Below are 27,596 nucleotides of genomic sequence, written 5' to 3'. Positions count from 1 at the left end.
TTAAGTTGCGGGCCGTGTCAGTGGCACTGTATTGTCCTCAAAGCGGGCAAAACATTTATTTAGTCTGCCTGGGAGCAAGACATCCTGGTCCGTGACTGGGCTGGTTTTCTTTTTGTAATCCGTGATTGACTGTAGACCCTGCCACATACCTCTTGTGTCTGAGCCGTTGAATTGAGATTCTACTTTGTCTCTATACTGACGCTTAGCTTATTTGATTGCCTTGCGGAGGGAATAGTTACACTGTTTGTATTTGGTCATGTTTCCGGTCACCTTGCCCTGATTAAAAGCAGTGGTTCGGGCTTTCAGTTTCACGCGAATGCTGCCATCAATCCACGGTTTCTGGTTTGGGAATGTTTTAATCGTTGCTATGGGAACAACATCTTCAACGCACGTTCTAATGAACTCGCTCACCGAATCAGCATATTCGTCAATGTTGTTGTCTGACGCAATACGAAACATATCCCAGTCCACGTGATGGAAGCAGTCTTGGAGTGTGGAATCAGATTGGTCGGACCAGCGTTGAACAGACCTCAGCGCGGGAGCTTCTTGTTTTAGTTTCTGTCTGTAGGCAGGGATCAACAAAATGGAGTCGTGGTCAGCTTTTCCGAAAGGAGGGCGGGGCAGGGCCTTATATGCGTCGCGGAAGTTAGAATAGCAGTGATCCAAGGTTTTTCCACCCCTGGTTGCGCAATCGATATGCTGATAAAATTTAGGGAGTCTTGTTTTCAGATTAGCCTTGTTAAAATTCCCAGCTACAATGAATGCAGCCTCCGGATAAATGGATTCCAGTTTGCAAAGAGTCAAAAAAAGTTTGTTCAGAGAGTTTGTTCAAAAGAGTTTGTTCAGATGTGTCTGCTTGGGGGGGAATATATACGGCTGTGATTATAATCGAAGAGAATTCCCTTGGTAGATAGTGCGGTCGACATTTGATTGTGAGGAATTCTAAATCAGGTGAACAGAAGGACTTGAGTACCTGTATGTTGTTATGATCACACCACGTCACGTTAACCATGAAGCATACGCCCCCGCCCCTCTTCTTACCAGAAAGATGTTTGTTTCTGTCTGCGCGATGCGTGGAGAAACCAGCTGGCTGCACCGATTCCGATAGCGTCTCTCTAGTGAGCCATGTTTCCGTGAAGCAAAGAACGTTACAATCTCTGATGTTGTCCTGGGTGAAAGGCAGAACACAGGATCTGCTTCACGAAAGTCATATTCTTGGTCGTACTGATGGTGAGTTGACGCTGCTCTTATGTTCAGTAGTTCTTCTCGACTGTATGTAATGAAACCTAAGATGACCTGGGGTACTAATGTAAGAAATAACACGTAAAAAAACAAAAAACTGCATAGTTTCCTAGGAACGCGAGGAAACTATGCAGGAACGCGAAGCGAGGCGGCCATCTCCTCTTGCCTTAGCTATGAGCCACAATGGGGTCCTCCACAGAACACTGCCTATCTCCTTAATTTCCTGAACACCTTACATGACAATCTTTTTCAGCTAGAGCAAAGAGGGCCAGGTGATCCTGAGCGGCAAATGTATGTTCTAGTTTGGGACAACGTGCGTTTCCATCTGGCAGCTCAGGTCCGCAACTGCTTCCATGAGTACCTGAGATGTAGTATCAGCAAATGTGTGTTAACAATTGGGAAAAATTGTAAAATGCATTCACAATATTTATTTTATTTTACACCCAAGAAACTTCTCCCTTGATATTATCGACCCGACATGTTTTGGACTACATTGTCCAACTCAAATGCCAAATGTCACAAAGAATAAAACACTTTTTTTAGATTTAGCTGTTCAGTTTAATATTCAGAAAATGCCATTTTACTTGACAACTGTTTCGTGCATACCACTGCAGACCGCGCATGTGCATCCTGATTCCAGCCCAAACTAAATGGTCCAAGACATCTGGTTCAAGCAGCCTTTCATGTAAGATGTTAGGGGTCTGTGTATACTGTATCTACAGTATTTATGTGTTTGTGTGTGTTAGTGTATGTTAGTGTGTGTTAGTGTGTGTGTGTATGTGTGTTAGTGTGTGTATGTGTCTGTTAGTGTGTGTGTCTGCATATGTATTTTAGAAAGACTAGAGGAGAAACACTCACTGGTATCCTCTGTCCTGGTCTTGGCTGAGGCTGGACTGGGCTCTCCCATGCCCACACTGTTGCGGGCCACCACCCTGAACTCATACTCCACCCAGGCATTCAGGCCCACCACAGTGGCTGTCAGTGTGTTGCCATTGATCACCTCAGGAACTGGAAGTGGAAAGTAGACCATTATTATCATGCTGGATAAACGTAGTTATGGTGTGCTTTGTTATGTACTGTATGGTAGATGTATAAACTACCTGTGTCCACAGCCTGCCAGCCCACAGTGAAGGGGGTCCGGGCCTGGACGATGTAGCCGGTGATAGGGCTGCCGTTGTCCCTGCCGGGGCTCCAAGAGAGCTGGGCCGTGCTATCTGTGATCTCCTCCACTGCTACTGTGTCCGGGGGCCCGGGGGGACCTGACTCAATCAGACAATTAGCAAAGTGAGCCTCCACACCGCACCACCACTCCCACCACCACCATAAACACCACGCCCCCATTACCAACTCATCATCCTCTTGGCATTGGACCAGCTGTAAAGGCATCACACTCCCTCTTATTAAGCTCTGTGTCCTTTATCCGGGTTCACAGGGACATTTAATGCAGACATGGGATATGTGAGGCTGAGAAGTGATTAAGAGCATGGGATCACTAACGCCAGACAGGAACATGGGAGGGGACAATTTGGGAAACATATGCGTGTGTTAGAAAGATGGACAGTGAGAGGAAGTGATAGAGAAAGAGCGATAGAGAGCGAGAGAGGGATTGAGTGAGAGAGACCGCAACACTAAGAGGCAAAGAATGACAGACAGTGTTCATGGATATCTACTCCAAAGATGGTTGCATGCCATGATGTTGTTGTTTGCTCCACTGTTCCATTATTCAGATGTTTCTATGGAATTTTGTCGGTATGTAAATGAGCCAATTAAAGTTCTCTGTAATAAACAATGGCTTTCCAAAACACCTGGGACGGCTATTACAGGGTGTTATGGGTGTGCATACCAATGTAAATCACTACAGATAAGCTACAATAATGAGAGATGATACACTACTCCAAACACATATCAACTACCACTGTGGAAGCTGCGTTCACAAAATGTGTGCCTTTTTCAAATTCAGAGATGTCAAATATTTTCTTTCCATTATTTCAAAAATATGTCATAAAAATGTTGTTTTCATTACACAAATACAACATGCCATGTCATGAAATGTAAAAAGAAATATGTAAGATATTTATAGATATTATATACATGTACATTTGTCTGCACAGTTCTCACCAAAATATGAATACAGCATCATATTTGTCATAAAGGTAGCTTGACAGCAAGTTTAATTAACCATAATTCTTCATATAGGCCTATAAAATTAAGTATGCCTTCTAGATTCCAATTTCAGCTCCAATTTATTGCATGAATCAATTTGAATTCTGTCCAAGTTCTTACAAGATTTTTCATTGCTGGCTCTAAGGTCAAGTATTCACAGCCGACACTATATTGTATTTCAACATTCAGACTTTTCTAAAGAACTTAAAATGTCATCACTTCGGAGAAATTAGTCACTGTACAAATGTGAATCTCATAGTCAGAGTTAACTGAACATGAATTCCATAAAGGAACCCTTACAACCTTTACAGTCGGTTCTCTTACCTTTCACAACCAAGATGGCCGAAGCGGACAAGCTCTCTACGTCGGTGTCGATAACACAGACATATTTCCCCCCGTGATTCAGCTGGATGTTACGAATCATCAGATCTCCTGAAATGCTCTACAAGGGATAACAAAAACACAATAACAAGAATATCTGGTGTAAGATCAAGAAATCTAAAGGAAATACACTGAACTGTTTCATCATTCTCTCTGAGCAATTGCATGTGTGATCCTACTGTAGGTTGACTAATAAATAGATGTATTACATCAGAACAATAGGGGGTGGCGCCCCTACCTTATTTTTCTTTCTAAGTGTGACTGTAGCTTTAACATTGAGGAAGCTCTGTGCACAGAGCTGCATGTGGTCCTCAGGCCACTGAGTCTTGTGACACACAGGAACCAACAAGAATGTCAGCTGTGTTCTAATCAAACAATCCTGTCGGCTACCCTTCAGGCACTGCATGTTCCCCTACTCAGCCTCGCAAAGGACCCACAAAACAAACAAACACATTTCAGCTAATTGGCAAGATGATCCTAATTATTCCATAATTACATAAACCAGATTAGATAGGAATGTCTATGTCCTATGTCTCACAGACTAGGAGCTAATATTGTTCTATATAAAACTGTGTGCTCTTTGAGATCCTAAAACTGATAAACTGTTGAAAAACCCAAAGATGAGCAAGAAGTGATGAAACAGCTTCTGTACATTTTCCGGTCTGTCATGGAGGTTTAGTATAGTTACATAAATTAATGTGGAAGAGCGATACAAGTAATAGTATTCATATTTTAAAGTGAGTGATATGGATCATATTTACAGTGTCTTCAGAATGTATTCCTAACTCTTGACTTTTTCCACATTTTGCTGTTACAGACTGAATAAAAAATGTATTAAATATATATATTTTTATCCATCTGCACATAATACCCCATAATGACAAAGTGAAAACATGTTTTTAGAAATGATAGCTAATTTATTGAAAAAATATGTCATTTACATAAGCATTCACACCCCTTTACTATGACACTTCAAATTCAGCTCAGGTACATCCAATATCCTTGAGATGTCACTACAACAACAAAACATCCAAGATGGCGTAGCAGTCAGACGTCTTTGTCTTTGTCCTGTCGTGTCCCTTGTATATATATTTTTATTCGCATATCTTAAAAAAACAACAACTTCTAAATGCTATCCTGCAACCTGCCTCACCCAATGCGGCGTGGATCTATTTTTTTTCTAAAGTATTTCTACTTACTTCAGATCAGGAATCCCTCAACTGAAGCTAGCCAGCTAACTACCTACCAGCTATCAGTCAGGAAACCATTGCTAGTGGTCATCAGCTAACCTTTAGCTGGGAAAGCTCTCGCCAGTTTCGTACAACGTGACTCAAACCAGAGCATAACGGACCTATTTTTTTTCACCATATCCCCGGATTCCTACAGCAAACTCTGAACATTTTCATCTGGATTTTCACAACTAGCTAACCGCAATCCCGGGTGACTACTCCTGGCCAGCGTCTCCATCCCAGAGCAAGCAAAGGTTAGCTTGAAGCTAGACGGGCTAGGGCTCCTAGGCTACCACTGAAGCCCACACCTGGGCTACAATATCCGGACCCCTTCTACTGCTGGTTCGGGGCACGGAACCCCGCCGATCCTCTACGACTGGAATATCATAATCTGCCCGAGGATTCCAACAGGCCCATCAGGCACAACGTCCGCTGAAGGCTCATTCTGCTGGCCGCGGCCTGCTAGCTACCTAGAGCTACTTGGAACCCTACTAATCCACGACTGGTCTATCGACGTCACCGCACGAAGAGGCAAAAACAGACTTACCTCCATCGCTACGTCCCCAGCCCAACCACTCACTGGATCCATATGTTCACTTGGCTATGCATGCCTCTCTCTAATATCAATATGCTTCGTCCATTACTGTCCTGGTTAGTGATTGCTGTCTTATTTCACTGTAGAGCCTCTAGCCCTGCTCAATATGCCTTAACCAACCATGTTGATCCACCTCCTACATATTCGATGACATCACCTGGTTTAAATGTCTCTAGGGACAATATCGCTCTCATCAATGCCTATGTTTACCTCCAATGTACTCACATCCTACCTTACCTTTGTCTGTACACTATGCCTTGAATCTATGCTATCGTTCCCAGAAACCTGCTTCTTTTACTCTCTGTTCTGAACCGGCTAGGCGGCCAGTTCGTATAGCCTTTTGCCGTACCCTTATCCTACTTCTCCTCTGTTCTTCTGGTGATGTAGAAGTTAATCCAGGACCTGCAGTGCCTTGCTCCACTCCCACTCCCCAGGTGCTCTCATTTGTTGACTTCTGTAACCGTAAAAGCCTTGGTTTCATGCATGTTAACATTAGAAGCTTGTTTTACTCACTGCTTTAGCACACTCTGCCAACCCGGACGTCTTAGCCATGTCTGAATCCTGGCTTAGGAAAACCACCAAAAACCATGAAATCTCCATTCCTAACTAACATTTTCCACCATGATAGAACTCCCAAAGGGGGCGGTGTTGCAATCTACTGCAAAGATAGCCTGCAGAGTTCTGTCTTACTATGCAGGTCTGTACCCAAACAATTTGAGTTTCTACTTCTAAAAATTCACCTTTCCAGAAACAAGTCTCTCACTGTTGCCGCTTGCTATAGACCACCCTCTGCCCCCAGCTGTGCCCTTGACACCATATGTGAACTGATTGCACGCCATCTATCTTCTGAGCTTGTGCTACTAGGTGACCTAAACTGGGACTTGTTTAAACCTCTTGAGCTTATGGCTCAATACTGCCCCCGTTGGAGGAAGTGCGTGCCCATAGTAAACTGAAAATATTTTTTTCCAAAATTGCTAATATATGCATATAATAATAATTATTGAATAGAAAACACTCTAAAGTTTCTAAAACCGTTTAAATTATGTCTGTATGTAAAGCAGAACTCTCAGGGCAGCCTTTCTCCCAAACTCTCTCTTGTCAAGAGAAAAGTTGGGTCAACTTTGACGTCATCGCCCCCACCCTTCCCAGGCAGCTACCGATCTGGGAACAGTATGTATTTGTTCAGCGCGATGTCTGCTTTCAATTGGCACGTTCATTGTTTGAATTTCGTGCTCCCTCATCCTTTGGCGGGCGAAAATGCCCGGTTCACTCTCACATACATGCACTCTATTGCGCGGCCGATTTGGGGAACGTTCTTTTCCAATAGACACCAGTTGAAGCCTGTTCGTTTGTTCGCGATGATCATTGTTTTACATGATAAAAACATCATTTTGCTCGATTCTGCACTTAGTTTGACCAGTTTAGTCGACATATAATATGTAATTTTGAAGATTTGATGCGCAAGAGTGCGGGACCAGAAGGAGCAGAAGTTATTTTGGGTGCATTTCAGCTGAAGCTGTTAGCATATGCTAATACAAAGACGCACAACTTGAAACCAAACGATGTATTGGGTAAGTATGACTCCTTCTACGTCTTCTGATCGAAGAACATCAAAGGTAAGGGAATATTTATGTGGTTATTTTGGGTTTCTGTGGACTCCAAACGTAGAGGAGACACTGCTAATATCTGAGCGCCGACTCATAGCATAGACTAGTGAACGAAATCTGTAACGTTAAAAATAAATGTAACACAGCGGTTGTATTAAGAAGAAGTGTATCTTTGTAACTATATGTAGAACATGTATATTTAGTCATGTTTATTGCTTGTTATCTGATGTTATCTGTCGGAGCTATCATAATTTCTCCGGACATTTTGAGTAGCATTTTTTGAAATGTCGTCATTGTAAACAGAGATTTATGGATATTAATGGCATATTATTGAGAAAAAAAAAATGTACTGTGTAACATGTAATATTACTGTCATCTGATGAAGATTTTCAAAAGGTTAGTGAATTATTTATTTTTTAATCCTACTTTTAAATTTTATATTTTCTGGGACAAAATGGCCGCCGCTTGCCTTTTGTTTCGGTGGTGGTCTAATATAAATGTGTGCTATGTTTTCGCCGTAAAACATTTTAGAAATCTGACTTGCTGGGTAGATGAACAAGGTGTTTATCTTTCATTTGAGCTATTGGACTTGTGTAGGTGTGGAGGTTAAATATTTCTAAGAATATTTTTTCGCATTTTGCGTTATGCTAATGAGCTTGAGCCGTAGTCACGATCCCGGATCCGGGATGGGTAGCATCAAGAGGTTACACCCCAGCCATCCTACAATCTAAGCTTGATGCCCTCAATCTCACACAAATTATTAATGAACCTACCAGGTACAACCCCAAATCCGTAAACACGGGCACCCTCATAGATATCAACTAACTCCCCCTCCAAATACACCTCTGCTGTTTTCAATCAAGATCTCAGTGATCACTGCCTCATTGCCTGCATCCATAATGGGTCTGCGACCAAACGACCACCTCTCTTCACTGTCAAATGCTCCCTAAAACACTTCTACGAGCAGGCCTTTCTAATCGACCTGGCTGGGGTATCCTGGAATGACATTGACCTCATCCCATCAGTAGAGGATGCCTGGTTATTCTTTAAAAGTGCCTTCCTCACTATCTTAAATAAGCATGCCCCGTTCAAAAAATGTAGAACTAGGAATAGATATAGTCCTTGGTTCACTCCAGACCTGTCTACCCTTGACCAGCACAAAAACTTCATATGGCATTCTGCATTAGCACCTCCTCCCAGCTGCCCACTGCTCTGAGGCTAGGAAACACTTACCACCGATAAACCCACTATAATTGAGAATTTCAATAATCATTTCTCTACGGCTGGCCATGCTTTCCACCTGGCTACCCCTACCCCGGTCAACTGCCCGGCACCCTCCACAGCAACCCGCCAAAGCCCCCACCATTTCTCCTTCACCCAAATCCAGATAGCTGATGTTCTAAAAGAGCTGAAAAATCTGGACCCCTACAAATCAGTAGGGATAGACAATCTGGACCTTCTCTTTCTAAAATCATCTGCTGAAATTGTTGCAACCCCTATTACTAGCCTGTTCAACCTCTCTTTTGTATCGTTTGAGATTCCCAAAGATTGGAAAGCTGCTGCGGTCATCCTACTCTTCAAAGGGAGAGACTATAGACCCGAAATGTTACAGACCTATAGCCATCCTACCATGTCTTTCTAAGGTCTTTGAAAGCCAAGTTAACAAACAGATTACCGACCATTTCGAATCCCACCGTACCTTCTCCGCTATGCAATCTGGTTTCAGAGCTGGTCATGGGTGCACCTCAGCCACGCTCAAGTTCCTAAGCGACATCATAACCGCCATCGATAAGAGACATTACTGTGCAGCCCTATTAATCGACCTGGCCAAGGCTTTCGACTCTGTCAATCACCACATTCTTATTGGCAGACTCAACAGCCTTCGTTTGTCAAATGATTGCCTCGCCTGGTTTACCAACTACTTCTCTGATAGAGTTCAGTGTGTCAAATCGGAGGGCCTGTTGTCCGGATCTCTGGCAGTCTCTATGGGGGTGCCACAGGGTTCAATTCTCAGGCCAACTCTCTTCTCTGTATACATAAATGATGTCGCTCTTGCGACATCTCTGAACCACCTCTACGCAGACGACACCATTCTGTATACTTCTGGCCTCTTCTCTTTGGACACTGTGTTAAATAACCTCCAGATGAGCTTCAATGCCATACAACTCTCCTTCCGTGGCCTCCAACTGCTCTTAAATGCAAGTAAAATGAAATGCATGCTATTCAATCGATCACTGCCCGCACCTGCCCGCCTGTCCAGCATCACTACTCTGGACGGCTCTGACTTAGAATACGTGGACAACTACAAATACCTAGGTGTCTGGCTAGACTGTAATCTCTCCTTCCAGACTCACATTAAGCATCTCCAATCCAAAATTAAATCTAGAATCGGCTTCCTATTTCGCAACAAAGCATCCTTCACTCATGCTGCCAAACATACCCTCGTAAAACTGACCATCCTACCGTTCCGCGACTTCGGCGATGTCATCTATAGAATAGCCTCCAACACCCTACTCAACAAATTGGATGCAGTCTATCACAGTGCCATCCGTTTTGTCACCAAAGCCCCATACACTACCCACCACTGCGACCTGTATGCTCTTGTTGGTTGGCCCTCGCTTCATACTCGTCGCCAAACCCACTGGCTACAGGTCATCTACAAGTCTCTGCTAGGTAAAGCCCTGCCTTATCTCAGCTCACTGGTCACCATAGCAGCACCCTCTCGTAGCACGCGTTCCAGCAGGTATATCTCACTGGTCACCCCCAAAGCCAATTCCTCCTTTGGTCGCCTTTCCTTCCAGTTCTCTGCAGTTCTCTGACTGGAATGAACTGCAAAAATCACTGAAGCTGGAGACTCACATCTCCCTCACTAGCTTTAAGCACCAGCTATCAGTGCATCTTACAGATCACTGCACCTGTACATAGCCCATCTATCTACCTCATCCCCAACCTGTGTTTATTTATTTATCTTGCTCTTTTGCACACCAGTATCTCTACTTGCACATTCATCTTCTGCACATCTACCATTCCAGTGTTTAATTGCTCTATTGTAATTGCTTCGCCACCATGACCTTTTTACTGCCTTAACTCCCTTATCTTACCTCATTTGCATATATATGTATGTAGACTTTTGTTTTCTTTTTTCTACTGTATTATTGACTGTTGTCACGCCCTGGTCTAAGTATTTTGTGTTTTTCTTCATGTATTGGGTCAGGCCAGCGTGTGGCATGGGGTTTTTGTATTGTGGTGTATTTTGTCTTGGGGTTTTGGTGTGTATGTATTGGGATTGTAGCTAGTGGGGTTATCTAGCAAAGTCTATGGCTGTCTGGAGTGGTTCTCAATCAGAGGCAGGTGTTTATCGTTGTCTCTGATTGGGAACCATATTTAGGCAGCCATATTCTTTGAGTTTGTCGTGGGTGATTGTCCTTAGTGTCCTATGTTAGTTTGCACCAGTATAGGCTGTTTTGGTTTTCGTTACGTTCTTTGTTTTGTAGTGTTTGTGTTTATTTGTGTTGTACGTTGTATAGAATCACCCACGACAAACTCAAAGAATATGGCTGCCTAAATATGGGCAGCCATATTCTGAGGCAGCTCGGGACTGAGGCAGCTCGGGCCTGAGGGGAAGCTCGGGAGTGAGAGAAAGGTCGGGAGTGAGAGAAAGCTCGGGAGTGAGAGAAAGCTCGGGAGTGAGAGAAAGCTCAGGAGTGAGAGGAAGCTCAGGCAGGTAGGTAGATCTACCAGATCCTGGCTGGCTGGTGGTTTCAGCAGATCCTGGCTGACTGGCAGATCCTGGCTGACTGGCAGATCCTGGCCGACTGGCGGATCCTGGCCGACTGGCAGATCCTGGCCGACTGGCAGATCCTGGCCGACTGGCAGATCCTGGCAGATCCCGGCTGACTGGCGGATCTGGAAGAGTCTGGTTGACTGGCAGATCTGGAAGAGTCTGGTTGACTGGCAGATCTGGAAGAGTCTGGTTGACTGGCAGATCTGGAAGAGTCTGGTTGACTGGCAGATCTGGAAGAGTCTGGTTGACTGGCAGATCTGGAAGAGTGGCTGACTGGCAGATCTGGAAGAGTCTGGCTGACTGGCAGATCTGGAAGAGTCTGGCTGACTGGCAGATCTGGAAGAGTCTGGCTGACTGGCAGATCTGGAAGAGTCTGGCTGACTGGCAGATCTGGAAGAGTCTGGCTGACTGGCAGATCTGGAAGAGTCTGGCCGACTGGCGGATCCCGGCAGACTGAAAGATCTGGCTGCTCCATGCTGACTGGCGGCTCTGGCTGCTCCACGCTGACTGGCGGCTCTGGCTGCTCCATGTAGGCTAACAGCTCTGGCGGCTTCTTACAGACTGGCAGCTCTGGCGGCTCCGTGCAGACTGGCAGCTCCTTGCAGACTGGCAGCTCCTTACAGACTGGCAGCTCCTTGCAGACTGACAGCTCCTTGCAGACTGGCAGCTCCGTGCAGACTGACAGCTCCTTGCAGACTGGCAGCTCCTTGCAGACTGGCAGCTCCTTGCAGACTGGCAGCTCTGTGCAGACTGGCAGCTCCGTGCAGACTGGCAGCTCCTTGCAGACTGGCAGCTCCTTGCAGACTGACAGCTCTGGCTGCTCCATGCAGACTGACAGCTCTGGCTGCTCCATGCAGGCTGGCAGCTCTGGCTGCTCCATGCAGGCTGGCAGCTCTGGCTGCGCTGAACAGGTGGGAGACTCCGGCAGCGCAGGTGAGGAGAGAGGCTCTGGCTGCGCTGAACAGGCGGGAGACTCCAGCAGCGCTGTAGAGGAGAAAGGCTCTGGCTGCGCTGAACAGGCGGGAGACTCCAGCAGCGCTGTAGAGGAGAAAGGCTCCGGCAGCGCTGAACAGACGGGAGACTCCGGCAGCGCAGGAGAGGAGAAAGGCTCCGGCAGCGCTGGAGAGGCGAGGCGCACTGTAGGCCTGATGCGTGGTGCTGGTACTGGTGGTACTGAACCGAGAACACGCACAGGAAGCCTGGTGCGGGGAGCTGCTACCGGAGGGCTGGAGTGTGGAGGTGGCACAGAATGGGCTAGACCGTGAAGGCGTACTGGAGATCTTGAGAGCAGTGCTGGCACAGGACGTGCAAAGCTAGGGATGTGCACAGGAGGCCTGGTGCGTGAGTCTGGCACCAACTTCACCAGCCGACTAACACACACCTCAGGACGAGTATGGAGCACTAACCCAAGTGCCATCAAATCCCTGACACGTTCCGTCAGGCGAATTCCATGCAAAAAGCACCAACACAGCAACTCCCTCATTTCTCTCTCCTCCAATTTCCCCATTAACTCCTTCACAGTCTCTGTTTCGCTCACCTCCAACACCGGCTCTGGTTCTGGTCTCCTCCTTGGCTCCTCACGATAAACAGGGAGAGTTGGCTCAGGTCTGACTCCTGACTCTGCCACACTCTCCCTGAGCCCCCCCCCCCAATACATTTTTGGGGCTGACTCTCAGGCTTCCTTCCGAGTCGCCGTGCTGCCTCCTCATACCGGCGCCTCTTCGCTTTCGCTGCCTCCAGTTCTTCTTTGGGGCGGCGATATTCTCCAGGCTGAGCCCAGGGTCCTTCTCCGTTTAGGATTTCCTCCCATGTCCAGAAATCCTTATTGCGAATCTCCTCTTTGGGTTGCTCCTGCCTGTTGACATGCTGCTTGGTCCGTTTGTGGTGGGTGATTCTGTTACGGCTTTCTAGGTGTGGTGAAGGAGAGTCGGACCAAACTGCTGTGTGTAGATTGCGATCCATGTTTAATGAACAACGTACAACACGAATAAACACAAACACAACAAAACAAAGAACGTAACGAAAACCAAAACAGCCTATACTGGTGCAAACTAACATAGAGGACACTAAGGACAATCACCCACGACAAACTCAAAGAATATGGCTGCCTAAATATGGTTCCCAATCAGAGACAACGATAAACACCTGCCTCTGATTGAGAACCACTCCAGACAGCCATAGACTTTGCTAGATAACCCCACTAGCTACAATCCCAATACATACACACCAAAACCCCAAGACAAAACACACCACAATACAAAAACCCCATGCCACACCCTGGCCTGACCCAATACATGAAGAAAAACACAAAATACTTAGACCAGGGCGTGACAACTGTATGTTTTGTTTATTCCATGTGTAACTCTGTGTTGTTGTATGTGTCAAATAGCTACGCTTTATCTTGGCCAGGTCGCAGTTGCAAATGAGAACTTGTTCTCAACTAGCCTACCTGGCTAAATAAAGGTGAAATAAAAATGAAAAACTTGTTTGTAGTCCACCTGTTGCCAATTCAATTGTTTGGGCATAATTTAGAAAGAAACACAACTATCTACACAAGGTCCCGTAGTTAACAGTTGAAGTCAGAGCCGAAACTGTACCATGAAGTCCAAGGAACTGTCCGTATATCTCTGAGATATAATTGCGATGAGGCACATATCTCTGGAAGGTTATAAAACCATTTCTAGAGTGTTGAAAGTTTCCAAGACATAGTGGTTTCCATCATTGGGAAATTGAAAAAATATGGAACTACCCAGACTCTGCCTAGAGCTGGCCGTCTGACCAAACTGAGCAACCGGCAAGAAGGACCACTGACAGAAAATCTGAGTTCCTTGGCTGAAATAGGAGAACCTGCCAGAAGGACAACAGTCTCTACAACACTTCACCACTCTGGGCTTTATTGGAGAGTGGCCATACAGAGACCACTCCTGAGAAAAAGGCACATGAAAGACTATGAGAGCATAAGGCAAATGATTCAGTGGTCTGATGAGCTAAACATGTTCCTCTTTGGCCTGTATGCAGCTCATCACCTGTCTAACACCATCCCAACCGTGAAGCATGGCAGTGGCAGCATCATGCTATGGGGATGCTTTTCAGTGACTGGGACTGGGAGGCTGGTAGGGATAGAGGGAACAATGAAAGGAGTCAAATACAGGCAAATGCTTGAAGAGAACCTGCTTCAGAGTGCAAAAATATAAGTTCCCAACAGTACAATGACCCCAAGCATACAGTCAAAGCAAGACTTACATGGCTTCAGAACAAGAATGTGAAAGTCCTTGAGTGGCCCATACAAAGCCCACACTTGAATCTCACTGAAAATCTGTGGAAAGACTTGAAGACATCTAACTTAACAGAGCTTGAGAAAATCTGAAGGGAAGAATGGGAGAAAATCCCCAAATCCAAAATCCCCAAATCCAGATGTGTAAAGCTGATACAGACATACACAAGACGACTCAAAGCTGTATTCACAGTCAAAGGTGCTTCTACAAAGTATTGACTCAGGGGTGTGAATACTTATGAAAATTAGATATTTCTGTATTTCATTTTCAATACATTTGCAAAAATGTCTAAAAACATGTTTTCACTTTGTCATTATGAAGTATTGTGTGTAGACGGGTGAGAGAAAAAAAGAGGTTCTACCTGGACTACTGTATCTGCAGTTAATTATTAGGCACATATCAAGGCTACCATCACTCTGGGGAGTTGGAACTCACATTCCAAAAATCCAGGGCCAATGTTCACTTGGTGAAGTGGTCTGTTACACATACACAGCATGTCATCCTTTAGGACATGGAGTGTGCTTGTGCAGAGATGATTCACCTGAGGGCTAGCCAGGTTAGACACACTCAAGTCACGCCAGATTTCATCAACTCACTGGGCAGTGACCACAACTTGGCTTGGCTGCAATTGGGTATGAACACTAGAGGTCTTCATAGGTCCAAAAAGTTAGACCTGTTCTGAAATGGACCTGGGGCTTTCCCACCCGGACCCGATATGCATAAATATTTGTTTATATATAGAGAACCATTCTAAACGGACCTGAAGACACATACCTGAGACCCGTATCAGATCCGACCTAGACCCGGTTCTCGGGTATTCAGGTACAGGTGGATCTGTGAAGACCCTCTAATGAACGGCCTGAGGATCCTCACGTTTCAGAGTCAAAGACCAAGCGGAGCAGAGTGGCACTTATGTGAAGCTAAGGGATGGCATGGCACTCCTCTCCTCTGAGAGGTTAACATGCCTATGCCATGTATATGTCTGACATACCAGCCAGCAGATATCTGACCGGAGTACGAGGGGTTAAATCCCATGCTTTGGCAGGCAGGAAGCTATGAGGCAGATCTGGTTTAATTATGTTAATTCATTCATTAGAAGCTGTTGAGAGGAGCTGGTAATCTCCTTGGGCATTGGGATATGGAATCTGTGAAAACGCTTTCTCATTATGTGTGTGTCCACATGTCAATGCCATTTGTAATTTCCACGCAGGAGTGAACTTAGCATGACCACAACATTGGAGGGGTTCAACTCCAATACCAACCTCAACTTTTATCCATTCATTAAGTTTTTTTCCAACTATATCCATACAATGAACCTGGGGTGAGGAATGAATCCATAAAACAGTGAAAACATTTCCCTAAAACTATTTGGCAGAGACAAGTGCAGAACAAATGAATATCAAAACTGAACACATATTTTCAACAAAGAGTAGTCTCTTATCGTTAATTCAAGGAATGAGGAATTTTACAGGTGCCAAGGCTTGCCCTTGGTTAATGCCAGCCAACTCATTATAAAACTCTTTCAGGGCACAAGATTCATAAATAGGTATGCAAATTAAATTACAGCAAAGAGAGATGATAACAAAATGTTCTCCCTTGAGGTGGATGGATGAAAAGTAAAAATACTTTTAATTAATCAGGCTTATTCCACCATAGAAACATTTGATGGATTAGCATGATCTCCTACGAAATACTATGGCTTTTCACCTTTATATTGTCTTATGGATAACATTGCAATTGATATGAGCTGTCCAATAGACAGGGAGACGAAATATGCATGGCAGATTCATTGAAAAAGAGAAACTATAGCTTGAAACAATGGAAATTAAATACAGCCTATTGAAGCAACACTTCAATGAGACTGCTGCTAAGATTTGATCCCAACACATCCTTCATTTGTACTATTCTTGAATACACATTTAATAAAGTAGCCTACTGTGTGACAATAGGGCTTTTAGATGTTTTTAAGACGTAGCCAACCTATTATACAGAGATTATACAGTTTCAAAATAAGCCATATTGTTTTGCATAGTCTGCCACACTGTGTGAAAAAAATATCCCACACTCTTATAAACAAGGGTGCTATCTAGAACCTAAAAGGGTTCTTTGGCTTTCCCAGTAGGAGAACCCTTTGAAAAAGCCTTTTGGGTTCCATGTAGAACCATTTATACAGAGGGTTCTACATGGATCCCAAAATTGTTCTACCTGGAACCAAAAAGGGTTCTCCTATGGGGAGAGCCGAATAACCTTTTTTTCTAAGAGTGTAGAATAGCCTCACAGCGGTGGTCCAATGCTGCTGATGACTTACCCCTCCTACTCTGTCGAAATGGTCGGCATCCCCGTGGAAGTCTATGAGCTGCCCGTTGAATTCCCAGGAGAAAGACACATCCAAGGCTGGATCGCTGGCTATCTGGCAGGGCAGCACGATACTCTCGCCAACAATGATCTCCATGTTAGCAGGCCTCTGGGTGATCCTGGTGGGCTCTGTCCAGGCAACAACAGTTTAGTATGCATCTTAATACTCTCTGGGTGGGAACCACTAAATTCAAACAACTCTAGTGTTTAAGATTATAACTATATCAAACTATTATTATGACAAGGATCACCATAGCTACATGTATCTAGCTTCTAGAACTTAACTTTCAAACTATTGTTGCCTAACTGACATTTAACAAAATTTCTGGTTAATACTTCATATTTGCATGGTCAAATTGGGGGAAAATGTTTGAAGTAGGATTATGCAAGCAGAATACATTCCCAATGGTGGCTGCAGTGGAGTATGGGCATTGTAAGAGAAAGGTCAGGATAATTAAATTCCATTAGATTAAAGGGTTCAGCTGTTGGCGTATGACCTAAAAAAGCTAATGAGAAAAACAATGGAGGTAGTGACGGACGCTTACAATACATGTTTCCCCGATAACTGCACCAACACATTACGTCACCACACCCATAAATAAAGACCTTCACTTAATTGCTGTATAATAAGTTGTCTATTTCACCACTCTCTATAGTGAAATCAATTCCAATTGCTTTAATTTCAAAATTACAACCTTGTCTAAAAATAGTAATGACCAATCGAAGTAGTACGGACAAAATTGTAACGATCACTTTCATTAAATGTTAGGCTGGAATTATTGGTACAATAATCAGTACAAGACAGTAGATAAAAATATCCGACAGTAATGACAGCGGTTGATGTTAAAAATGGCAATTACGTTAAAATCATGAACCAAAATGAATAGTTTTTGGGAGATGCATCGGGCTTATTGTGAGAACACGTCATGATATCACACCTGTGATAAGGAGTCTTCCGGTGGCGCTTGCAGTCCCAAACTGATTTTTAGCGATGCATGTGTAGCTCCCCGCATCCCTTCTGGTTGCGTTGACAATCTTCAGTGTCCCGTTGGCAAGCAGAGTAATCCTAGGAGATAAATAACAGAGGTTCTGAGCTGTTGCTTGGGTAGAGAATAGAAGAGCCATTTTTGAATACAGTCCAAGTGCTAGGATGCATAATAGCCTTCCGTTTCAACATCATTTCCATTTTTCCTTGTATTCCAACAGAGAAAACTGAAAAATGACTTTGCATTTAGCAATTTCCTGTGAAATTGGTGTCCTAATGCCAATCCTTCTACCCAGGCTTGCCATCCAAGAGATGGTTATCTGCATGTGAATTTTTGAATTTAAACAAAATAAGCCTGACTAAAACCTGAATGACTGAAATGTAGGTATTTGCATATGCTAAGCATTCAATAATGCACAGACTCCACATACAACATTTACTATCTATATCTAAATTTTTTCCAGGGGTTTGTTTTCTTCTCATAGGCCCCTATTCATCCACACATCTGCAAATATTCTAATCACACACAGCTGCCCTTTGTTCATGCTGGGTTTCACACTACCTCTCGTTTTTCTGCACGATCTCATTGCTTTTCTTCCACAGGCTAATTGCCCGGGGCGAGGCTTGGGGCTTGCACTCCAGAACCACTTCACTGCCAGAGCGAGCTTTCAGCAGGGGCTTCAGTGGATTCTTGGAGAAACTGGGAGGTGATGCTTTAGGAGACACAGGGGGGAAGTGAAGAAGACAACTTGAACCAACTCACAGATCAACTGTGCTGAGCTGAGATTGACTATCATTCCCTCCCTCCTTCCCCTATCCAATGGCATCAAAACCAGGATCTCCATAGGAACTGCTCCAGAGCTTCAGCGATGAAGCCATTTCCCCCCTCCCCCATAGAGACCAGTCCTCACTACACACTATGGGCTTCTCTAAACGTTGGGCTTTGTCTGTCATCATCACATTTTGTCAGTCATCATCTGAGACCCCCAGTGTCATTAAATATCAAGACAGAATTGGATTTCTCATCCAGTCAGTCAGATAGAACTCAGCAAAGCTCTCTGAATAAATCGATATGTAATCTACATGAGAAAGCCCTCTGATACCACTGTGCAATGCGTTTGTAGTATCAAAATCAATATGGTGAAATGATTGAAAGTAAAATGAGACACTCCATCAGATTCATATTTTCTTCTCTGGAGCCGAAGTGGCATTAAATGAGGCTGCTAGTGAATGTTGAAAAGGGCAACGGCGGGGTGCTAGTTTTATCTTTAAGAATATGATCAAACACACAGCAATCTAGACACACATAAAAGCAGAGAGGAAAGCTATCTTACCTAACACCATTAGCTCAGCGCTGGAATAAATAATGCCATGTTTGTTTTCAGCCACACACTGATACATTCCGGCGTCTGACAGGTTTAATGCTGCTATGGAGAGAGCCCCGTTTTCGATTTGCACCCGGCCCTGTGGACGAGAAAGCAAGCAGATCTGCATATGTATTGCTGGAGCAGTCTATTATGTCCACAGGCGCAAATGCAATTACTTGTACACTATGAAGAGACAAGAGAGGGGAAGAAATAACACTTTATAGCACCCTGTTCTGGTATGTATGCTCAGGTTGGGACTGGGATAGGGTGAGGGGGTAGAAAATGCTGACCTGCTGCTTCAACAAAAACAAAGAAAGTGATGTTGTCAATAGCAGTAGACCACTAGTAAGCTATGTATTTCCCATGGCCATCAAGTTGGAAAAGCCACTAAAACATTTTGCTGCTGATGTATTACTCAGACTGAATTTGGACCCCATCAGCTGTTCAGAGATCCTGAAGCACAGCACACTATGTGGAGATGCTGATGTGGTTTAACATGCAAAACTCCATACATACCTCTGCCATTAGGTTGTCTCCATTCCTCAGCCAACTGTAGGAGGGCTTGGGTTTTCCGTTTGCCTTACACTCCCAGAACAGGTTCTCCTCAATGGACAGGGCCCCGTCGATCATTGTTTGCAGCCAATGGGGTTTTGCTATGAAAAGAGGGAATATGCAGATGTCAGGGACATGATGTGTCAAAGAAATAATGATGATAACAAGGACAACAGAGCCGAGACTGAAAATAAATTGTTATCGTGGACCGCTGACTGAATATTCCATCATTGGATTCTCCATTCACCGAGCTGCCAGGACAGTAGACTCAGGGAAATCGAGAGGGGGAGGGGTATGCCTCTTCATCAACAGCAAATTGTGTGCTGACTTGAGTACAGTGAAAGTCTCGACACATTGTTCACCCATCTTGGAATGCCTGATGGTCAAATGCCGACCCTTCTACCTCCCAAGGGAGCTTTCAGCTGCTATCGTGACTGCTGTATACATCCCACCTCAAGACAAGAAATATAACAAGTTGGCAATTAATGAATTGTTATATACAAGCGGGAAACGTACATCCGGGGTCATTAAGACACAACTTGCCCAACTTCCATCAATACGTCAGCTTCACCACTAGGGACAATTAAGTCCTGTGCAACTGGGTCCTGGACCTCCTGATGGGCCGCCCCCCAGGTGGTGAAGGTAGGAAACAACACCTCCACTTCACTGATCCTCAACACAGGGGCCCCACAAGGGTGCATACTCAGCCCCCTCCTGTAATCCCTGTTCACTCATGATTGCATTGCCACAAATGCCTCCAACTCAATCATCAAGTTTGCAGACAACACAACCATAGTAGGCCCGATTAGCAACAATGACAAGACAGAGTACAGGAAGTAGGTGAGGGACCTGCCAGAGTGGTGCAAGGAAAATAACCTCTCCCTTAACATTTACAAAACGAAGGAGCTAATCGAGGACTTCAGGAAAAAGCAGAGGGAGCACACCCCTATCCACATTGATGGGACTGCAGTGGAGAAGGTGGAAAGCTTAATGTTCCTCTGCGTACACATCACTGACGATCTGAAATGGTCCACCCACACAGACAGTGTTGTGAGGAGGCAGAAGAAATTTGGCTTGGCCCCTAAGACTCTCACAAACATTTATAGATGCACAATTAAGAACATCCTGTCGGGCTGTATCACTGCCTTGTACGGCAACTGCACCGCCCGCAACCACAGAGCTCTCCAAAGGGTGGTGCGGTCTGCCCAATGCATCACCGGGGGCACACTGCCTGCCCTCCAGAACACCTACAGGACCCGATGTCACAAGAAGGCCAAAAAGATCATCAAGGACATCAACCACCGAGCCCTGGCCTGTTCACCCCACTATCATCCAGAAGGCAAAGTCAGCACAGGTGCATCAAAGTTGGGACCAAGAGACTGAAAAACAGCTTCTATCTATAGGCCATCAGACTGTTAAATAGCCATCACTAGCCGGCTACCACCCGGTTACTGGACCCTGCACCTTAGAGAATCACTGGTCACAATAACAATGGAACACTAGTCATTTGAATAATGTTTAGATACTGCTTTACTCATTTCAAATGTATATATTATATTCTATTGTACTGTATTTTATTCAATGCCACTCTGACATAGCTCATCCTAATATTTATATATTTCTTAATTCCATTATTTTACTTTTAGATTAGTTGTTGTGAATTTTTAGATATTCCTGCACTGTTGAGCTAGGAACACAAGCATTTAGCTACACCCGCAATAACAACTGCTAAATATGCGTATGTGACCGATACAATTTGATTTGATTTGAACAGATCCATATACGATGGAATCTCAATTGCACTCCACACTGCCCTCACCCACCCAGATAAGAGTGTCATGACTGTCCTGACCAGGTCAGGTTACAGGAGACCACAACCCTACAGATTATCTCTCAACCCCAACAGAGGAGGAGAGATCTAGGGGTCTGAAGATGTGGTGGGTTTTATGACCCCTCACGCCCCTAGTAAATCTTTGGCCACAGACAAATTCCTTTGTCCTGTTACTATGGAGAACCAGCCTCAGAACATTAAACATGAAATAAAGGGACTTTGGAACAATGGTTACCCATCAGCCACAATGGTGGTCATGACAATAGAAGGAATATGAAAATGTATGTCATTTTGTTTTGTTATTAAAGGTTAATAGATTACGTTATTACGAAAACATTGTAACGTAAAGAGTTTTCCTAGTATATGTTTGATGTTTATACATTGTACTTTGTGTGGAAAATGTCCAAATCAAAGGGAATGTTTTGGTAACGATGAAATGTCTAAAATTGGATTTGAGTGAAATCTAGACCTTGCCCTCATTAACTTGGTATGCCCAGAGAATTGCCCTAAAGGTGGTTACGCCCACTTCTGACCCAAGGGTATAAAACCTGTGAGTATAGAATTTACATAGAGGACGACGTGACCCAAGCTGCAGCAAAGGTCTAAAAAAGTCAACGAACCCAGAACGCAACGCAAGTTTGAAGACAAAGAAATCCTTTTCTACCCGAGCTACAGATGAGTAGCTGTGTCTAAGCGTGTGAATTCAAGTCGAACCACCTAGCCTCCATCTCCCATCGAATCGTGGTATCTAAAGGGTTTCATTCCTATGCTGTGAGCTCTGAGCTACAGAGCTGTCTGTCCACAGAAGACCCCTTCCAGAGCAAAGGGTGAGGGAACAGCCTCCTAAGCCAAAAGGACACTGACATCGGGAGGACGATCAGAGAGGTACGCCGGAGTAGTGTGTCATCGAGCAGCCTAGACGGTCCACGCAGAGAATCCTCGGAGATCATCCCCACGTAATACATCATTATATTCTGACCCATAAGAGCGGCAGTTTGGGGCAAGGCTAGGGTTACAATAGCATAGCTGACAAATTCACCCAAATGTATATTTCTCTCGTGTACTTTCTTTTTTCTCTCTCTTTGAAATCCCCCTTTTGGGGAACCGCACCATAGTGTGTTGGCCCGTTATACTAAGTTCTAATCAATAGCCTATAATGTGTTTTGTCTATGTGTATCTTCTATCATCATTTTACCTTTTTAGTAAATAAATATTCAACTAAGATTGGTGTGGTACGAAGTCATTGGTAAGACCCGGGTCCATGCAGATTCATGGGCTATATGACGTTCAGAACGAGATTGGTAGAGGTAACTGGTTAATTAGCGGCTGTTGTAAAATCGATATTCTGATATTCTGAGTTAATTTGGGAAATAGAAACTCAATAAAAACTAGTTTTCCCATGGTGCCCCAGGTTAATGAGTTAATAATTGCTTGATTCAGTTAATCACGCAATTAGAAACTTGTAATCATTCGATGGGCAACAGTCATCACATTAACTAATACAACGTCACGACAAGAGGAATACTTATATCAGAATGCTGTTCATTTACTACAACTCAGAGTTCAACACCATTGTCCCCTCCAAGCTTGTCACCAAGTTTAGGACCCTGGGACTGAACATCTTCCCTCTGCTACTAGATCCTGGACTTCCTGATGGGCCGATCCCAGGTGGTAAGAGTATCACCTCTGCCACGTTGACCTTCAACACGGGAGCCCCACAGGGGTGTGTGTTTAGTCCCCTCCTGTACTCCTTGTTCACCCACGACTGCGTGGTAACGTACAACTCCAACACCATCATCAAGCTTGCTGACGCCACGACGGTGGTAGGCCTGATCACCGGAGACAATGAGACAGGGAGGAGGTCAGCCTACAGGGAGGAGGTCAGTGATCTGGCAGTGTGGTGCTGGAACAACAACCTCTTCCTCAACGTTAGTAAGACCAAGGAGCTGATAGTGGATTACAGGAAACTGGGGGGCGAGCACGCCCCCATCCACAGCGACGGGGCTGCAGTGGAGCGGGTCGAGAGCTTCAAGTACCTCTGTGTCCAAATCACTAAGGACTTAAAATGGTCCACTCACATGTGCACACTCATGAAGACGGTGCAACAGCACCTCTTCCTCCTCAGGAAGTTGAAAAGGTTTGGCTTGGGAATATGGCATTGGAGCTAACCCAGCTTCTTACTTTCTTGTGTTCTTCTTCTTTTTTTCTTGTGTTTTTGTTCTACCTTATGTTATTTTTAGTGGTATATTGATATTGATTACTGCATTGTTGGGTTTGGAGCTTGCAAGAAAGGCATTTCACTGTACTTTTGCACGTGACATTAAAACTTGAAATTTCACACAGCCAAGTTTTCTAACAGATAACCAAGGCCAAAGCCAGTATTCTGACTCCAAGCCTACATTTACAAATGTGGGTATCTATTACAACAGCACATTGACTCATAAGTGTCTCTGGATTCCTTCAATGTAAAATGGATCACTTACCCTGGAAGGCGATACGACCTCGTGCAGCGTTTTTTCCCCGGCTATTTTCTGCCACGCACTCATACATCCCTGTGTCTTCCTGCTGGAAATGTGGAATTTCAAGAACAGCGTTGGAGTTCTTCATCTTCACCTTACTGGGAAATGGGACACCGCTGGTTCTCCTCCAACTTATTTCTGGGACTGGGCTGCAACACAATGAGAAAAAATCCCTTATGACGACTCTCTGTCAGTCTGAGGTGAAAAAATGTTGATTAACTACAGAAGCTTCTTGTGTGTAATGGAATTTAATTTTTCTCTAAAGAGGAGGCTGCCAAAGCCTTTCGAATTAATGTAACCATACAAATCTGGAAATCTGGCTTTCATCCATTTTCACTGTATCAAATTTCAACAGCTTTGCCTTCCTGGACATATGAAAGGATGTTTGATTTTCACATCCTCACAATGTGCTACTGCTTTCTTTACTCCTCTGTAAGTCTGTGATACTTGACTTCAAGACGATGAGTGATATCACTAATATTCCAGCATCCTATGAACAGCAAACCTCCTAATTACAAAGACCTGCATAACAAATAAACCTGCACTCTCACAAATACATGCACATCCACTTACTTTCCCAGTGCGAAGCATTCTAGTTTTACCGTGGATCCCTTCGCAGCTGGAACAGTGTCAGGGAAATTAACTTCAATTTTCGGTTCGTATTCACCCATTGCTCCTATGAAAGGGAGACAATACACAAACAGCATTTTGGCATCAATGATTAATGGCATACACACTTTACGCCTTGGAAGACAAGGCTCAACAATAACATGGGCCCAGAAACACAAAGGTCTTTGTGTGTGGAACAGAAACGATCACTGAGAGGTTGGTAAGAGGGAGAGAAACGGAAAAGGTTTATTAAAGATTCAAAGAAGAATACACCTGGGGGAGGGGATGGTATGTATTCATCTCCTGTGGAGATGTGACTTCTTTTCAGACTGAATCTGATATTCAAGCTGCTAGGAGGGCAGCAACTCCACCCGATGACTTTTCCCTTTGAGGAGGTAAGGTTACCCTGTCTTTTACCAAGTACAATTAGCATTATAGACTATCAAGAAAGAATGGTCTATTGTAGACTGTGTATAGTCTGCCAATGCTATACACGTTGAGCGGGGTAGACTATTGATGTTGTAGCCTGTGTAGCACCTATCTCTTTACAAGGGGCTTAATCTGGGCAGCTTGTGCAGTCTGATCAGCGTGTATGTTTACATAAAGGATGGGATCTTACCGTCATTCCTCAGGACCAGTGGTGTAGGAGAGCTGAGGACTTTGCCCTTAGTGATGCTATTGTTGACCACACAGGTGTAGTTGCCCACATCAGAAGGCTCCACTTTAGCGATGTACAGACTTCCTGTCTCCTGGGAGATGAATCGACGACTATCTTGCTGGACAAAGTATGGGTACTCATTGAAGATCCATGCAAACGTCAGCTCTAGGAGGAAGAGGAATGTGACAGCGGTAAATACAGTAGTAGTACTGAACAGTAACATACATGTATGTAGATGTAGTAGACAACATTGAAAAATGCCCTTTTGAAAATATAATTTAGGATGTATGTGAAATGTTTGTGTAGATATATCCTATTGCTGAAATACTGTACTAGAAATCAAAATACATTTTCTTCTCTATATTTAAAGTTTAAAGATACCAGGCGAATGCAGTAGAACAGCTATTGCTGCGCAAGAAAGAGCGTCCAAAGGAAAGAGAGCAAACCAAAATGGATTACAGCACCGCACTGGCACTCTCATGACACATGCCCTGTTCTCTACTCTGAGTGACTCAGGACAGGGCTTTCTTCCAGGCTTGTCTCATGCATGCCATGCTTCTCCTCAGCCAACAGGCCTAGCATAATTAAGAACACAGAACACAGCATTACTGACTCATCTTGAAGAGAGCACAGATTCACAGGCGTGAGGTACTGTAGCAGTAGCCTATCCAATGTGGTGTGGAGGCGAGAGTGTGTAGGGAGCTACAAAGTGTGTACGTACTGTCACTCATTTCCTGTCCCCCTGGGAGCAAAACGCCTTGCAACCTTGGCTGCTGGGATCACGCTTTGGCAGTCGGTTCAATGAAGCCAAAACTAATTCATTCTGATGAAGCAAAGCAAGACCGGGTATCCCTGACTCTAAGCTATGTGGCCAGTGATGAACAGTGATAGCATTTGTCAAGCAAATACAAGTAAAGAGGTATATGAAAATATAGTGCAACAACCTCTTTTCTTATTGAACACAATAGCCATTTATGTAACATGCACAACGTTACAAACATGCCATAGCTACAACACAAAAGGAAACCTTCCCATAATTGAGCCCTTGAGAATAAACAAATATTTATGATGGAGCCCTAATGCAGTCACTTTAGCTAGCAACAATATTTCATTTGTGGCCATGTCTATGTAACATGAGATATAATGTGTCATTTGAGAAAACATCTATTCCAACATTTGAAGCCGCTGAGGCAGAATAAAAACCTGCAGGGATGTCTTATAGTCAGTGGGTAACAATGGGCCCAACGAGTTCAAGGTTGTGCGTCACATTCATGCTTCACAATGCAATGAGAGCAGTGCTACGCTTACTGGGTCGTATTCTCTTGTTCAAAAAGGAAAACCAAACAAAACACACTACTGCTATGGTGACAACAACATGCCTGGCATAAGATCATTTCTGAGCAAGAGGCTGTCGCAGTGTGTTTCAAACTGGCTACACAAGGCCATTATCACCTCCTCCAGCTGTACAGGCCTGTATACACACACACACACACACACACACACAATGTGTACTATACAAAAGAGAGGAACCTCTAATGGGTCACGTTTAAAAGGATACTTCAGGTTTTTGGCAATGAGGCCCTTTATCTACTTCCCCAGAGTCATAGGAACCGTGTATACCATTTTTTTGTCTCTCTAGTATGAAGGAAGTTAGAGTTGGTTCACGAGCCGTTAGCGCCATGATACCCATAGACTTCCAGTCATGGAGCTAACGCTAGTAAGAAATTACGCTAGAGTTAGTTAGCAACTTCCTTAAACTGCACACAGACATAAAAATGATATTCACAAGTTCAAATCAAATTATATTGGTCACATACACATATTTAGCAGATGTTATTGCAGGTGTAGCGAAATGCTTGTGTTCCTATCTCCAATAGTGCAGAAGTATCTAACAATTCACAACAATACACACATATCTAAAAGTAAAAGAATGCAATTAAGAAATATATACATCTTAGGACGAGCAATGTCTGCGTGGCATGGACTAAAATACAGTAGAATAGAATAGAGTACATACATATGAAATGAGTAAAGCAGTATGTAAACATTATTCAAGTGAATAGTGTTCCATTATGAAAGTCCATTTCTATGTGCAGTGGCAAAACAAAGTATGTGAACCCTTTGGAATTACCGGGATTTCTGCATAAATTGGTCATAAAATTTGATCTGATCTTCATCTAAGTCACAACAATAGACAAACACAGTGTGCCTAAACTAATAACACACAAATTATTGTATTTTTCATGCCTATATTGAATATATAATTTAAACATTAACAGTGTAGGTTGGAAAAAGTATGGAGTCAGAAGTCAGCAAACGTGGAGTCCAATCAATGAGACGAGATTGGAGATGTTGGTTAGAACTGCCCTGACCTATAAAAAAAACTCACAAAATTTGAGTTTGCTATTCACAAGAAGCATTGCCTGATGTGAACCATGCCTCGA

At 44.0% G+C, this 27,596-nt stretch overlaps 1 protein-coding gene across 1 annotated transcript in view; it reads right to left on the bottom strand.

The window, feature by feature from the left end:
- The window catches only part of LOC112220351 (contactin 3b), a 91,683-nt gene that overhangs the window by 10,860 nt on the left and 53,227 nt on the right, over positions 1–27,596 (bottom strand). Inside the window, exons 6-16 of the mRNA XM_024382195.2 lie at positions 25,114–25,317; positions 24,459–24,561; positions 23,850–24,034; positions 19,500–19,636; positions 18,951–19,080; positions 18,179–18,329; positions 17,570–17,697; positions 16,585–16,760; positions 3,730–3,847; positions 2,343–2,501; positions 2,101–2,250 (exon numbers count right to left, since the gene is read on the bottom strand). Coding sequence (XP_024237963.2) covers positions 2,101–2,250; positions 2,343–2,501; positions 3,730–3,847; positions 16,585–16,760; positions 17,570–17,697; positions 18,179–18,329; positions 18,951–19,080; positions 19,500–19,636; positions 23,850–24,034; positions 24,459–24,561; positions 25,114–25,317 — 1,641 coding nt within the window. The remainder of the gene's footprint in view (positions 1–2,100; positions 2,251–2,342; positions 2,502–3,729; positions 3,848–16,584; positions 16,761–17,569; positions 17,698–18,178; positions 18,330–18,950; positions 19,081–19,499; positions 19,637–23,849; positions 24,035–24,458; positions 24,562–25,113; positions 25,318–27,596) is intronic.

Source organism: Oncorhynchus tshawytscha, linkage group LG02 (genome assembly GCF_018296145.1).
Source record: "Oncorhynchus tshawytscha isolate Ot180627B linkage group LG02, Otsh_v2.0, whole genome shotgun sequence".
NCBI classification, from domain to species: domain Eukaryota; kingdom Metazoa; phylum Chordata; class Actinopteri; order Salmoniformes; family Salmonidae; genus Oncorhynchus; species Oncorhynchus tshawytscha.
The sequence above is the reverse complement of the archived record's forward strand: the minus strand, read 5'-3'. Positions and strand labels throughout refer to the sequence as shown.